Source organism: Falco biarmicus, chromosome 13 (genome assembly GCF_023638135.1).
Source record: "Falco biarmicus isolate bFalBia1 chromosome 13, bFalBia1.pri, whole genome shotgun sequence".
In the NCBI taxonomy this organism is placed as follows: Eukaryota; Metazoa; Chordata; class Aves; order Falconiformes; family Falconidae; genus Falco; species Falco biarmicus.
In genome coordinates this window covers 24,913,674-24,929,336 of record NC_079300.1, presented here as the reverse complement: position 1 = coordinate 24,929,336, position 15,663 = coordinate 24,913,674, and the positions used below count along the sequence as shown (strand labels likewise).

Here is a 15,663-nt window from a genome sequence, read left to right as displayed (position 1 = left end):
GGCATGAAATGAGTATCCTGTTAAAACTGCATCTCTGATTCCATATTTGCTTTACTACTTCATCTGTATAGTTCAAAACCTCACAGAAGAGGAAGTTTCTAACCCAGTGGCTTTTCAGTTGGGTGTCAGTTAGCCAGTCCAGACTTTTTTTTGAGAGCAGTTACTGTTGGAGAACAATGTAACAGTATAATGGACGATGTTTTAATTGTGTTGGAATTGATCTCTGTCAAGTTACGCTACATGTTTTAATTTAGACTGAAGATAGTAACTTCCTTTATAATTGATTAAAGCCTTTCAATGTGACAAAAAATATTGAAGGAGGTTTTTACAGTGTGAAAAAAACTAATTTGTCACAGAAAGTGTCGACTTCAGCAGCACGAGCTGTATCACTTCCGTGTATGGAACACTGAGCAGAATTCAAAAATGTATCCCCTCAGTAGTAAAGTGCATGTATACCGGTTAATTTTCCCTTATGTTTTAAAGCACCAATCACATACTCTACCTTATCTACCTTAACATAAATTTGTTCTTCTTTTTCCTGGCCTTCTCTCTATTCCTTTGTTTTGATCTGTGTTCTCTATTTAACTGATTTTTTTTTCATGCCCGCTTTTAAGGAAGAAATAAAATGCCATCTCTTTTTGTTTCAAGTAAGACCTAGGATTCTTTTTCTGATGCATTCTTTTCTTAGTCATGGCTTTTTTCCTCTCCCCTGTTTAAATCCCTCTTCCTAATCTATTACTCCTCTAAGGTGCTTCTCCTTGTTCGCATTTTTTTGCACTAATAGTACCTACTGTGGTCCCTCTTCTGAAAACCTTTGTTCTCTCCTCCTTTCCTTATCTCAGATGTTTAAATGGTAAGTACAGTGTTCGGCTGTATTCTGTTGTATTCCATTGTATGCCTTGTCTGAGCTGTGTACTGAAGGCTTAGACCTGAAGTAGTTCTTTCTGTAGGATTTTTCCGTAGGATTGTGCTGCTGCTTTCCCCAACTATTGTGCTTTCTGCATTGGCCCTTTCAGGAGAGTATAGGCCAGTCTGTTAACAAACGGTAGTCACAATGCTCTCCTCCTGCACTGGGGTAGACAAGCAGGATTTGAGGTCTTGTTTTTTCATTAATCATGTATTCCTTTGTGTATTTTGAAACAGGAGAATTGTGGCATGTCTGTGTGTAACGGAAAAATCTATATCCTTGGTGGAAGACGAGAAAATGGTGAAGCCACAGACACTATTCTTTGTTATGACCCTGCAACGGGCATTATCACAGGAGTAGCAGCCATGCCCAGGCCAGTATCATATCATGGCTGTGTGACGATTCATAGATTTAATGAAAAAGGCTTTAAACTGTAATTTTCTTGAAAAAAGAAGATGATGGCATGAATGAATCCAGTGGTCTGCTGCAAGACAGGCTTTTTAAAGATTCCTGAAATGGGAAAATGCCCTTTCCCTGCCTAAGTGTCATACGAAAATTATATCCTGTGCCTTTAGAAAAAGGGTTAATTTAACTTACAAAACAAGTCTACAAATCTATCCAGTAACCAGAGTTCAGTTGTATCTGCTGTGGGCTCTGATACAAGAGCAGTAGTAGTACATTGTACTGGTGTTCAGCAAGTTTTTCCTGTATGTGATTAGTAATTAAATTCTTGGAAGCTTTTAGGAGAAAGTGCCTTCACAGGCATTTGTGCCTGTGTCCTAAGAAGCGGTATCTGCAAGGTGTTTCAGGTTCTGCTAATTGGAAAAATACATAGGCAAGTAAATTCCAGAGAATCATCTAGGATAACAAACTAAAATTAAAAAAAACTTATATAATTCATATGCACAGCATTCTTACAAGCAGATTGCTTGGCTTAACCAAGTAGATTTTATGTTGGATTATGCATGGTTTGGAATTAAAAAAAAAAACAAAGCAAGCCACCCAAACAAACAAAAACCAACCAAAAAACCCAAACTGCATAGGACAAATACTAGAATCTGAGGAATGCTTTTTTTCTGAAGGAGAAACTGGTTGTTCAGTGAGCCACTGCGACACGCTGCAGTGACGATTGTGTGCCTTAACACTATGGACCTTATTCATAGTGTTGCTGAATGTTCATCAGAAGTACAAGGCTCCGTGACATGGAAAACTAGTGACCACTGGGCTGTAGGCGTAGAATCATAGAATCATTGGGTTGGGAAAGACCTTTAAGATAGTAGAGTGCAACGGTAAACCTCACACTGCCAAGTCCACCACTGAACCATGTCCCCAAGTGCCACGTGTACGCACTCATACTATCTCACTTCTTTAAAGCTGGATCTCAGCTGCCCTGCAGACCACATGGGAAGAAGGCAGACTAATGCATTTGAGTGGACTGCAAAGCTTAGTATTTATTTAATTTACATCACACTGCATAGACCCGTCAGGGTGTGAAGCAAATTTTGGATCCTAGTTTTTAACTTTTTCAATAGTATGGCTGAAGTCTGAAAATTACTGGGTTCACTCTTTGCTCGCTGCAAAGTATCTCTAAACTGTTCAAGAAATAAGGGATGATGAATTCTGGATTCTTCTGCTTTTCTGAATCCCATGATAAATTACCTGATGATAGAGGTGGGGACTTGGGTTGCAGCTTACAGCTTATAAATTGGTCTTTCAGATATCTTGTCTGCAGAGATGGCAGGGTACCTGCCAAGTATTTCTTGGCTTTTCTTCAGACAATCACTTACTTTAGCACAGTTAAACTACTGTATAAGCTGCTTGGCCACAGATAAAGTAGTTCTGGAAAGTTCCTTCCTATCACCAGAAAAAAAACTGTGGACCTATCCATGTAGCCATATGAGGTAACTCCCACATAACATGTTCTGGATAGTTTTGAAGCCTAGAAGGGGCCTGTATTTTATTGTCCTGTCCCCTCATCTTTTTTTTTTTCCCCCCCTTTTTTAAGTAAACGTATTTTTTTTAAGTCCTTCCTAGATTTCTGTACTAGAACTCTTTATTTCCAGTACACAGTTGCATAGTTGAGGCACAAGTTCGTAAAAACTGAAGTAGCACTTGAGAGTTGGAGAATGAATAGGATTGTCTGTGTACCAATTTCCTGTTAATCGCCAAAAACCTCAGGAACTGCCCTTCAAAGGAATTCTGAGGACAGCAGCCAGTAAGGAAGTTGGTCAGTGCCAGGGCAGGGGAAAAAAAAACCCAAAACATAAGGCCCCTGCAGAGACAGCCCTGGCCTCAGGCTTCTGGTCTCCATGCTTGCTCAGGAGGGTGAAAACAAGCACCATCTCTGGAACATTGTTCCGCTGGACTTTCTTCATCTGTTTTCCCAGAGTATTTCTTTATGAGATGGAAATTCTGACCCTCAGTGAAGCCATGCCAAACTGGGAGTCAGCATTTTCCATAAGATATGGTCATGACTTTTAAAGAGCACTGGGAGCTGCACTTTGTGATGCATTAACTTGTAACCTCAGGAAAGGACACAAATTTCAGGTTCTGACTGAATACCAAACACTGCTTTGTATATGTTAAAAATACTGATAAAATACAAATTTCTGTGTATCAGTGATGTAATTAGGAAGTTGGTCCCTGAGCATGTACATTCACATTGCCCTAAAAAAGATTAAGTCCCTTGGTAGTGTAAGACAAATGAGTCAGATAAATTAATCCTTTTCTAAGTTCCTTGTGTTTCTGCTCACCAAGTGTTACTTTAAAAAGGTAATTTCAGTACCTGTGAATAAGGTCCATTGATAGCAATGGTAATTGCCCAGTAACTGATACTGTATACTAACACTGTATGTAACTAGTGCCATCATTGTAAATGAAAATGTAAAAAATGATAGGAGCACTTAATTAGAGGTGCAATTTGAAAAACATTCTCCTTTCCTTTGATTTCCTTCTTGCTTGTATTGAGACTTCTAATGTTGATTGTCATGCTAAACTGGTTTTAAACATTCTTTATTCTGTAGAACAATGTTGTTTATGTATAGATATCTTTTAACCTGTTCATAATACTGCACTACTCTGTAAATAACAAGATACTGCTTTCTGTGGTTTTGAAAATTCATTTTATAGTTTAGTTGTCTTTTCTTAACAATGTATGTACTGTTACCTATTATTTTGAAAATGACAGTGTTTAATGAACCAGCAAATGCAGAAATGTAGATGTAGAAGAAAACTTCTGCTTACAATTCTTGAGAACCTATATTCAATGCTGAACAGTTACATGTGTGGAGCATTGCTAAAATGGCAGTTACTCATGCAATGATTTCCCTAAAACAAGCAGTGAAATTCTTTTTGTTCGTTAACTGTAAATAATTTGCACTTATGGCCTGCTCTGTTAGAAAATTATTTTTAGATGTACTAGAAAAGAACAATTCGACTTTGGCTTAACGAAAACTTACCGTTTTTCTAGAAGGATGCATTAATTTGGAAGTAGCACTGCTGAGCCACCTGTTCTCCGATGCATTTCACTTAGGTATAGATGAGTTCAAAGATTTAAACTCTCACTATTACGCTTGTAGTTTATGTGCAATCTGGCTGCTTCTAGTTTATGGGCTTGAGCAGCAAGCTGGGGTCTTTTTGTCTCAGGAGAGAAAACTATGTCATCTAGTATAATCAAAAGATTTCTATCATAAATGTTTTTTTATGATGGAAAAAACATCATAATAGGTTTGGTACCTCTGCACAAAGATGTAACTTCAGTCTAACCATACATGGCAAGAGGGCTCAAGTATCTCAAGTCACACCTAAAAAAAAAAAATTTTAAGAGTTGTCTAATGTTTCACCCCACTAAATAGATAATTAGAGAAATCAAGTATTTCAGTCTTACATAAGGGTAAATGTTTTCCTCTCAATTTTAATGTCCACTTCATGAATTACATCCTTCTGTTCTTAGCAATATGATGTTAATTGAAAAGAAAGTCAATGCTTTTTGCAGCCTGACTTCGAGAAGGTTCTGAATAGGTAACATCAGTCCTGCATTACAGCAGAGCTCATAGCCTGCCGCTTTTAGACATACCATGCATTCCCTTATTTTGCAGCCATCGAGCATGTAACTTTGCCTGGTAATCATTGTTTCGCCTGTAGGCTCCCTTCTTGGTAATGCTTAAGTAGGCATATTTTGTGGAATCTCTTCCATTTTTACCATCAGATGATTCCTGTTACACTATGTGCCTGGTATGCATTTTGAGGATTGGGCACTGTGCTTTCTGCTTTTGGCACCAAGGGTCCAGAGTTGTAGTTACTTTCTTATTTTAATTGGCATCAATGCAGTTCTCATCAGAGATTGCTTTTGTTCCTATTCTCTGAAGCACAGGTGTCTTTAATGCAGATTATGTTGATATGAACCCTTATCATAATTTAGTCAAGCTTTTTAAATGGTATTTTTAATACTGCACATTTTTGAGAGAGGCTGACGATGTAGGGAGAGGAGGTGCTCACCTTGACAGCAGTTCAGAGGAAGCTTTGGTCGCTTGTGCTTCAGAGTAAGGACACTGCTGACTGCTCCAGCTTCTTCCTCAAAATAGTTGAGTTTACCACATTATCTTAGATAGTTACTCAATTTATCATGCTTTTGTTTTATTTGAACTGCAAGGACAAAACAAGAAGCAATCCCACTCCCTGTGATTTCATGTTCCCCTTCAGCCCAAGGCACAGTGGTGTGCTGGAACAGTCACCCCTGGCAGCTAGGCAGAGCTGTGAACTTAGTCCAGCTCCAAAGAGAGAGATGAGAGAAACTCATTGGTGCAAGGTGAGAGATACCAGGAGGAAACACACTGCCTTTGGGGTTTGTGTGTTTGGCTGGGCTCACCTAAACCAAGATGTTCTGGATGCTCATAAGTTTCCAATTCCAGGTGCTGAAACTCAGCTGGTAAAAATATTTCGCATTTGTCAACTTGGTGAACTGAGCTGAGTGATAAAGATGCCTATATGGTCACAGTCTTCTAGTGGCAGCGTTCAAGAAAGCCAAAGATTTGTATTTCGGAATTGCCCATCCGGGCAAGCATATGTGGGGCTTTTTCTACCATTGAAGATGGCAAAAGCCAATTCAAGAGCGTTAAGAAACTCACAAGACTTGATCACTGTGAGGCAAAATGAGTATTTTCATCTGAATGTAGTCTTGTGCACACAAGAAAGCACAAATGAAATGGTTTGTTGTGCCTGGTTAAAAAAAACCTGAGCAACATAGAAAAGGAGTCTACAAGATTAGATGAGATTTTTAAGCAGACGTTTGCTGTCTGGTTGGGGGCCAAGCAGTAATTTCTTTTTAAATACATCCAGCGCGCAAGTTTTCTCAGTGTCGAATTATTTCAGGTGGCATTAATAAAAATGGATCTGACTGTCAGTTTATGATGATTGTGTCAGTGCTATGCACATTGCCACAAAACAGTAAGCAGCCTCCTGCCAACCCCAAACCAGATGTGTGAATCACAGGTTCTCTGCATGCTGGCCTTGCGTCAGCAGTCTTCCATAACTAATGTTACACATAAGTTCATGTTACTCAAAGTGTATCATCCTGATAACGTTACTAAGAACTCTTATTTACAGGAACATTTCTCTTTTTTTTTTCCTAATGTAGTGCTCCAGTTTATGCTCATGTTTATTGTGCGCACATCTGCGCGTGTGAGTAATTTTGTGATCATTTTCTGGTAGTGCTGTTATAAGTAATGCACATAAGAGCCCCTGTGTACAGCATGTAATTATGGCTTACTTTGTATTATTAGTTCCAAAGAAAATAATGTGTGTTAATTCTGAAAATGCCTGTGCCTTGAATTTACCTATATTTTTATCTATTGTGAAAAAGAGCTTGGATTACTTCTCCCAGTTTATCGTTATTAGGATCGGTCTTGCTGTCTAGACTGTTGATGCGCTTCTAAGAGAAACAAATCTTGCCATTCATTAATTAGAATAGTTAAACCTCTTGTTTAGAATATGCCTAGAATGCTTCCATTATTGCAGTGCTATGGCAGATTTAATCTAGGGAAATTGGTACTTGGTTTTCTCCTATGTTTTGTTTCCAGCACTCCTTGGTGACGAAGGATTTGAGTTCAGTCTTTGACTTCTTGTCCATAACATGTACAGTCTTGTGTTTTAGTCAATAGCTTCTGCAATATTTCTGAATGCTCTGACTTGTCAGTCATGAACCTCTTGTTCAATATACATAATATGAAGCAGTGATATGGTGCAGCATGGCAATAAGCAAATCAAGAGACTTGAATGTAATGTACTATTACTAACTTCATCTGTGTAAATGCTGGACCTATGAGTCATTCTCCTTTTGGAGCACCTGTAGCAATTTGGAGTCGGATTGTAGGAGCTATTTGGCTGTGGAAAGAGAGTTTACCTCCTGAACTGTTACTCCTATGATATTTTATCTTCACTTGAAATCATGTTTTGATTTTCCTTTTTTGCTGAGGAAAACAGCAGTTCATGTTATTCCTTGCCAGTTCCTTTATTTACAGAAACATAAAAGGCATAGTTGCGTGAAGAGCTCATCTTGTCTTCAAGAAAAACCTGGTGCAGCACAAATGACATTTGAACAAATAAAGTGCAGACCACTTACAGTGTGCCAGACTCAATGTTACATTATCTCGCATATAACATTAAGGTCTTCGGATTGTGCTGACAGTAGAAAAGTGATTTTGTAATGTAGCACAATTGCAATAACACCTGTTATATTTAAATCTATTTCTTGCATAATTCTACAAAAGTTTTTTAAAGTTCAGTGTACCTAATAAACATTTGCCTTTTCAATAGTTCGCTGTGTTTTATTTAGGTTATGAGAAGTTCCAGGGTGGGGCTTGGTGGTGCAAGGAGGAAACTCCTTCCTGTTTTTTCTGGTTCATTTCACTTCAGTTCTGCCGCTTTGCAGTCTCCGTATCTGTCAGTCAGTCCATCCTTCTCTCTCCCAGTCTAGGTGTTTTCCCTGGTCATCTTTCTGTCCTCCTCATGGAACTTAGTATTGATGTGAATAAAGGCAAGCTGGAGGCCGTGCAGAAGAGTAAACTTAAAAGAGAAAAATTATACAGCCAGGGGGTGGGATGTGAAATACTGGTTAGTCCTGGGTGTTGTGATGAGCAGACTTGGAAGACAAAACCAGCATGGGAGATCTGGAAAAGGTAACAATGCTAGGGAGGTGACTGGCAACAACACAGGTTGGAAGGAGTCCTATAGAAAGTTTATTTTAAAATTAGAACTTGCCTGTCTCAAGGTTCCACTTGCAGATGGCAGAGTAAGGGTTCAGACTGTGATGGAGAGGTACACCTGCAGCTGAACTGATAGGAAGAAAGCATTTGGTTTAATACCCTTTTTTTTTTTTTACAGATTAATCCATCTTTAACATGTTTTCTAGTGGAACACTAATCTGTACTCCTGTGTTCCTCTTCCCTATAACATGCATTCTGGATCTCAGACTTGGAACTTGTCCTTCATGTAATCCTAGTCCTGCCACCTTCCCAAAAACATTTCTTGTAGGTATTGTGGCAATCAAATACAGCTTCCATAGCTTTGCACTGTAGCCCATGTTGATCTAATCTATATCACAAGTCTATTCCTGGTGATGTATTCAGACATGGGGTGTTCTGGATACACAAAAAATAAAGACCAAGGCACTGGGGCCCTGATAACTCAATATACTCTGTGTCTCTGACACAGAAGTGTAAAAGAAGCTTTTCGTAGAAATAGTGCCAGAAATTCTGCATTTTAATATAATCTACTTAAATGGACACGATAATACTGATACATCCTTTATGGGGTTTTTTTGCAGTTTTGAGATGCAGAAGACTGAAGTAGCTGCACTAGTTTCAATAGTTTTGAACCTGCCCCCACAGAGATGAGGGAGTGTATGTCAGTACTATTGGGATATGTTGTGGTTTTCAAATACCTTCTAACACGAAATAAAACTTGGCAAGCCAACAGTGTCTGCTGCAGTTCTACACTGCAGCCAGGCTTATTTACAGCAACCAAGTGGCTCTTGCTGTGGTGCCAAAAGTAAGTTACAACCCAAGTTCAATGCTTGCAGAAGTTTACTTTTCTGGAAGTTGCCTGAGACGGAATCCACAGACTGCAAAGCAATGGAAGTATTTTTGAGGGACTGGAAGCCCACCTTAAGGTGTGTCTTAAATGTAGTCAACTGGTAGCAATATTTCAACAGCAGCCTTTTCTTCCTCTTTCCATATAGCAGGAGGAAGAAAATAAAATTGAACTACATTACATACATACTTTTCCTGATGAGCATGATACAAATGCGAGTACAAGAGTCTCCATCGATTTGCTGTAGTTCACGTTTGTTGCTTTGTAAGAAGTCGGAAAGCTGTTGTAGTAGTGGTCCTGAAATAAAAATAAATAAATAAATAAAGGAATGCAAGGGCTAAGCCTTGAACATTCAGCATACACTTGCTAATTAGTGGCCTCATAAATGAGCTGCACCTCTGAGCGGGATGTTAATTTCTGCCGGTTAGCAGCTCGCTGCATGGGCCGCGGGGCTGCCGCAGGCAGGTGCTACAGCCCGGCCAAACCCGAACCCCCGCTGCAGTATTAACTACGCAGATTTGGGCAGGTTTACCTCAGATTTGAGGGACTATGAGATACGGCAAGCAGTAAGTACGGTACGAGATTTTCCTGAAGCCTATTTTTAGTCAGATCAGGGCAGGAACTCCCTTCAGCAGCCTTGTGTGGGCGGGGGGGCCGCCGTCCCCCCGGGCGGGCTGCTGGCACCTCACGCCTCCCTCAGCCCAGGCCTCGCCTCTTCGTTGGTTTTTTGGCGAACTGTCAGCCTTTCACTGAACATCTTCCGTCTCGAAACGTCTTTCTCAAATTTTATGACTAATAACAATGCGGTTGTTCCACCCAGTAAGTCAGGACTCGGCCAATATATGAAAATACCCCCACAGGAGCCTCTCGGTGTCGCTCACCGCGGGGCTGAGGGGAGGCGGCCGCCCGCCGCCACCGCCGCGCTGAGGGAGGCCCCACGGCCCCGCATCCCCGCCCCCCCCCCCCCCCCCCGAGCCCCGCCGCGCCGCCGCCCCCGCCGCGCCGGCACCTGCCCGCGGCAGCAGGTGCGGGACCCCCGCCCGGCGAGGCCGCCGGCCCCGCCCCGCCCCCTCGCCGCTGTCCGCCTGCGCGGGCCCCGCCCCGGCGGCTGACGGGCAGCCCGGCACACGGCCCTGCGCTCATGGCGGCGGCGGCGCTGCTGGCGGTGGTGGCGGGCCGGGGCGGCGGGGGCCGGCGCTGAGCGCCCCGGGGCGGGGCGGCGGGCGGGGGCGGCCGGTGGCGGCGGCGGCGGGGCCGGGCGGCGCGCGGCGGAGCGCGGGTGAGCGGCGGGGCGGGCGGGGGCGGGGGGGGAGGAGCGCGCGGCCGCGGCGGCTTTGTGTGCGCGGCGGGGGGAGGGGAGCGGCGCCGCCGCGCACGTGGGCCCGGCCGCGCGGGGGCCCGGCCCCGCCCCCAGCGCGCTGAGGGGGCGCCCCGACACCGGCCCCGCCGCCCCCCGGGCCCCTGGCGCGCCGCGTCCTCGGCTTCACCTCACACGGCTCCCGCTGCCGCCCCACGGCCCGGCGGGGCGCGCAGGGGGTCGAAGCGCCGTCCCCCCGGCTCGGAGGGGCCGCGGGGCGGGGCGGGACCGAGCCCGCCGCGGGAGGGGCGGGAGGCCAGCCCCCCCCCCGCACCCCCCAGGGCCGCCCGGCAGACCCCGGCCCGGCAGCGGGGACCCTCGGCGGGGCGGTGCCCCTTGAAGCCCCCGTGCCGGGCTTTGCAGGTTAACCTGTGGCGACGGGGGGAGGGGTGTCCGGCGCCCCAGCCGCAGGCCTGCCCGGGCTCGGGGGTGGGAGCCTGCCCGGGGGGTCGCGGTGGGTGACCTTAATGCTTTTTATTTTTCTTCTCAGTGGAGCAGTGGGGAGATCATGTCTGGGATCAAGAGAGTGATCGCGGAGAAGGACCCCGACTACGAGGAGATCACTGTCGTGCATCCCAACAAGCGTTACAAAGCGGCCGAGCAGTCAGGTAGGAGCTGGCTGAAGTGAAGGGGTCTCCCGGGGGGAATTGGAAATGCTGGGGGTGTGCGTGCTGCCTGCGGACCGGGCGGGAAGGGGCCGGGGTAGGAGCTGAGGGGTCGGACGAAGGGAGCTAGCGATACCTCTGAATTACCAAACGAACGTGTGATTGTCATACACGGTGCGGTTCCAACCCACTAGCTGAACCGTAAGTAAGGTGTGAGGACGCAGGCTTTGGTGCGTGGTAGCAGCTAGAGCACGAGCCCTCCAGGGCCCCAGCCGTGTGCTTTGGTTCCCGTTGCTTGCTGAAGTATTATTTGCCAGTGCATCTTCCCAGCAGTTACCCATGCTGAGATGTGCTCCTGACTGTGCATCTGTTTTGCAGTTTCCAGAAAGATTGTCTGGTAGTTTGGGGGATACAGGTCGCAGCACAGCATGGCAGGGGGAGCAATCCATGACCCGGCAGTAGGAATTAGAGAAGTCCACAACCCTGCGGTAGGTAGAGTGGCTCTCGGAAGGTGACAGATGTTTGCAAGAGGAGTCAGATAAAGTGAAAGGGAGCAGCATAGAAGGGGTCAGCTAGGGAGGAGGAAGGGGCTTTGAAAGATGCAAGGGAGGAGGAGGAGCAGGAGCAGCTACTTGACTGAACGAAAGGTGGATAAAGAAGGTGTAGTGTAGAGAGTAGCTGGATGAGTAGGTTTGTGTTTGGCACGCTTGGATATGCTTGCTTTGGGAACCAGCCTGTTGGCAGGGTGCCAGGGACAGGTTGCAGTCATCTCTGGGCAAATGAGAGTAGAGCTTCTTGCCCCTGGGACAGGGAGTAGGCTAGTGATTTTTGGCATAGCACAGCTAGTGAGAGAATCGTGATGGGAGGAGCTGACAAACAGGGAGGTGAGAAAACCGAAGCTGGCTGTGGGATCTGAAGAAGATCCAGGAACAGAGCAGGATGCCAGCGCTGCCAGTTGGAGAGGGACAGATGACGGCTTTGTGGGTGATGCTTTGGACAATGGCATACAGCTGGACAGGTCTGAGGAGGCTGAACTCTGAGTTGAATGTGTTGCTGGGCAGGTCCTGTCTGCCAGGTTGGTTCGGGGCCCCGACAGCGAAGCTGTGCTGGAGCTGGCCGTGGCAGAAGAGCCTCACCACTCCCAGCCGCCTGCCCTGCCTGGCTGCCAGAAGTCGCCACCCTCTGTGGTGGAGTGTCCCAGGGACTGCAGACAGATTTTTGATCTGCTTCTGAAGCAACTTTTCAGAAGGGCTTAATAATTAGCAGGCAAAGTCTCAGGGCCTTGCAAAACTGTCCTTGCCAAAGTGAACTTTGTCTTCTCCTCCAAATTGGCTTCTTTCTTGCTCTTGTGGAAGATCTTGGACTTTCAATACAAGAATTCCTTAAGTATGCAAATTTCACTAGCACGATCTTAATTAGGGACTGTGGTTGACACTAAGCTGGGAAAAATATAAAAATAAAGTGTTCTTAAAAGCCTCTGTAATGGAACCACAAATCCTAAAGTGCTTTAGTTATCATAATGCTGGTGTTGCATAGCATCAGTCTCGGGAAGAGATGCAGTTGTCCCTGTCTGAACTGTGTGTCTCATACCTTAACCTGTGCAGGTTTATTTTAAGTGTAGCCTTACATGTGAATTTCCTAGGCATGGTGTTCATGGCTGGAGGAAAATTATATCCCTCTGGTATTTAGATTTGCATTACTCACACAGGTTCAACCGTAATTCTTTTTTAACGTTGGCTTTAACTATTTCTGGTCCTAGAATATACATATATATACACACGTGTATCTAGAAATAAGTAAAAATATTTAGGGTACCCCTGTTGCATATACAAGCATCAGCTGCCTTACTCCTGTTACAGGTACCTGATCAGATGGTAAGATTATGTATGCTAGCTGGAGCATAGCAGCAAAGTCTTGACTTGCTTTTGATTTATTTATTCTTTCTATTGGGATATTAGAAACCTCTTCAAACAGCTATGTACCCTTCAGTAAAACAAATGCTTCCTCTGAAGCTCAAAACAAAGTCTTGCTGCTGTTGCCTCCTATTCCATGTAGAAACAATGTGAGACCTTTTTCAGAGGCACCCGGGCTGTTTCTCTGATCTGCTTTGCAGTGGGGTCGCTGTACTTCTGACACAGGCTGGAGGACCTTTTCCGTGCTTTCTTCTAGAAGTACAATTCCTGCTTTTCCAAGTTCTTGCTTAGAACTTGATAAAAAAGATGTTGTTTGAACCCCCTTGATATAATCGAGGTGATATAAAGGAAGGGAAGTATTAAAGTCTACAGTAGGTGTAGAGCAAAAAGAATTGTTCTTTCTGTGTTTATACGTGTTTGAGAAAAACACAATGAGATGCCAATTTAGTTCTTAGCTGCTAATTTCCATAATGTATTTGCACAGTTTGAAATATTGAACTACTTGCTTTCTACCGAGGTCAATAAACTACTGAAGGGCTAAAATTTTTTGACTGCTGTGCTGGAAGTGGGTTTTGTAAGAGGTAGACCAGCTTTCGATACTGTAGTTTCCTTTGTGGGTAATAAAAGGCTTGTAGGCGCTCCAGAGCAGGCTGCGCTTCACGCCAGCGCTGAACGTATAAAGTACTAGTTTGCCTTATTATTGCTGCATGATGTGGTGTAAATTTCCTGGATATGAATCGGGCCAAAGAGAGCAGAAAAATGTACGTAGCGTTCCAGTGTACTCCTGCGCAATCGCAGCAGTAACTGCACTTGGCCATAGTACTTTAGAGTTTTCCTTTTACTGTTTACAGCTTTACTGAGACAGAAGTAAACAAACTGGTCCTGTTCTTCCCATCTTCTGTTATTTGTCATCTCAGACCTAAAAAGGGAAAAAATAGCTCTCTGCATAAGCCAGCTTTTAAAGATACATGTGGTTTTTGTTAAGACAAATTACTTACTTTTGCAGAAAGATGATCCTTCCCTTTTTTTGTGTGTGCTGAACTTACTATCCCTACACTTCTCATTCCATGATGATTTGTGATGTTTATGCTTTCAAATAGAGCCTCAAAAATAGAAATATGAAACTTCCTCCTTCTTTATTTTCCATGTGTGGCCTTGTACAGCTCGAGATGTTGCTGTGCAGAAGATTGAGACAATTATAAAAGAACAGTTTGCCGTCGAAATGAAGAGTAAAGAACATGAAATTGAAGTTATAGATCAGGTAAAAAGGTTTTGTTCTTAAAAATACACAAGGTCCTGGTGTATTGGGGTTTGGAGGGATTGCTGCAGTGGTTACCCGTTACTATATGTTATCTCTTCTTTTTGTAGCGCCTGATTGAAGCAAGAAGGATGATGGATAAGCTGCGTGCTTGTATTGTGGCTAACTATTATGCATCTGCTGGTCTCCTTAAAGCTGGAGAGGTAAAAATTGCTTTGGGAGTAATAAGATTTTAGGGAACGTTTTCAAAGGACGATGTGTAGTTCACTGGTTGTTCAGCTGATACTTGTTTTTGAGATGTGATTTTCTGAAATGGTGGAATACGATCTGCAAATGGGGTGGCAGTGGGAGAGGACACCTGTGCATCACCAGCTGGGCCTCAGGTACTTGGCAAAGTCTTCAAGGAGCAGTTGAAAAGTCATTCAGCAGCCCTCAGTTCTGGTTTCTGAAATGCTCTGTGCTTTTTTTTTTTTTATCAGTTCTTGCACGAGAGCACCTTGCTTCTCACACACTGCACAGTTTGTCCTTGCAAAACGATGAAAAGTGGGGAACATGGTTTCCCATTTTGCAAGAAAAGAGTGGAAGCAGATGGATTTTGGAACCTCTCAGGAAATAAAAATTAAAAATCAAGACTTCTTGAGGCTTGGGCAGTGCCATGACACCATCCTCCTTTTACCCTGGCAGCCAGTCTGTTAATGATTTGGTGAACAGACTGATGGCAGCAATAAAGCCTGAGGTAAATCAAGGAGATATCACAGAGAGATTAAAAATTCACAACAGGATTAAAAAAAAAACCAAAACCCGAACCCTGTTAGTGAAACCCCAGTTCTGAGCACTCTGTCCTTAGTGGGGTGGTAATCGTAGGGTGTTCATGGCTCATGCGGACTCATGCAGATTGGCGTGTAGTTCACTACCAGCATAGGTATTTAGTTAGCATCTTTCAGTACAGGGAGTTGATCTAATTTCCAGTAAATATCTGAGCTGATTTTTGGAAGCTGTAGGTGGATGCTGCAGACCTGGGTTTTACTCTAGTCCCATGAGAATTTCTGTTCAAAGCAGTGGCTCGCACTGATCCTCCTGGTTTTCCTGTTGTGGTTTCCAGAAGACTTGGAGTGGGGTAAAAATAAAAAGGTCTAGCTTGTTTTTCCCTCACTGAACTTAGATTGAGCAGCTGGAGTTGAAAAAGGTTGTGGTAGTATTGGGAGGCTTGGAGATCCCTCTTTCCGCCCCTGGATTTTTGTGTAGGCAGTTGAAGAACATGAGCTAGATTCTGATCTTTGAAACTACTTTCATTCAGCATCACCGTGTGTCAGCAAGAGCTGTACCATCCCCTGTTCTTTACTCTTTCTGCCATGCAGGGTGTTCGGTTTTTCCTTGCTGATTTTCATGCTTGCCAGAAATAGCAACTTTTGTAATTGCTTCAAAGCATTCACAAAGTTTACTGGCGCATCCTTGCTTTGTTTAGTTTTCCTGTAGTTTTTATGAGCTAATGTAGCTGTATCTGCAATTACATTTTTACTTTTTTTTTTTTAAGT

General features: G+C 44.0%; 2 protein-coding genes and 1 long non-coding RNA gene across 13 annotated transcripts in view; 2 read left to right on the top strand and 1 right to left on the bottom strand.

The window, feature by feature from the left end:
* Positions 1 to 7,719, top strand: part of KLHL24 (kelch like family member 24) — a 30,011-nt gene extending 22,292 nt beyond the window's left edge. For all 4 annotated transcript variants that reach the window (XM_056358281.1, XM_056358280.1, XM_056358278.1 and 1 more), the window contains one exon: positions 1,144 to 7,719. In XM_056358281.1, the coding sequence (XP_056214256.1) occupies positions 1,144 to 1,344 (201 nt within the window). In that variant the 3' untranslated portion in view covers positions 1,345 to 7,719. The remainder of the gene's footprint in view (positions 1 to 1,143) is intronic.
* A 146-nt stretch (positions 7,720 to 7,865) lies between these two features.
* On the bottom strand, positions 7,866 to 9,921 carry LOC130158022 (uncharacterized). The gene is made up of 3 exons (XR_008825134.1): positions 9,528 to 9,921; positions 9,185 to 9,292; positions 7,866 to 8,238 (listed from the first exon to the last, which is right to left on the bottom strand). It is a non-coding gene; the product is annotated as an uncharacterized LOC130158022 (long non-coding RNA).
* A 210-nt stretch (positions 9,922 to 10,131) lies between these two features.
* Positions 10,132 to 15,663, top strand: part of YEATS2 (YEATS domain containing 2) — a 50,011-nt gene continuing 44,479 nt past the window's right edge. For 6 of the 8 annotated variants that reach the window (XR_008825193.1, XR_008825194.1, XM_056358659.1 and 3 more), the window contains exons 1-3: positions 10,843 to 10,960; positions 14,034 to 14,131; positions 14,239 to 14,331. Coding sequence is in view for 6 of the 8 variants with exons in the window: in XM_056358659.1 (XP_056214634.1) it covers positions 10,861 to 10,960; positions 14,034 to 14,131; positions 14,239 to 14,331 (291 nt within the window). In the remaining 2 variants the exon portion in view is untranslated. Of the gene's footprint in view, positions 10,275 to 10,351; positions 10,716 to 10,842; positions 10,961 to 14,033; positions 14,132 to 14,238; positions 14,332 to 15,663 lie in introns of those variants that run through there. The other 2 variants (XM_056358656.1, XM_056358657.1) reach the window with 2 other exon arrangements.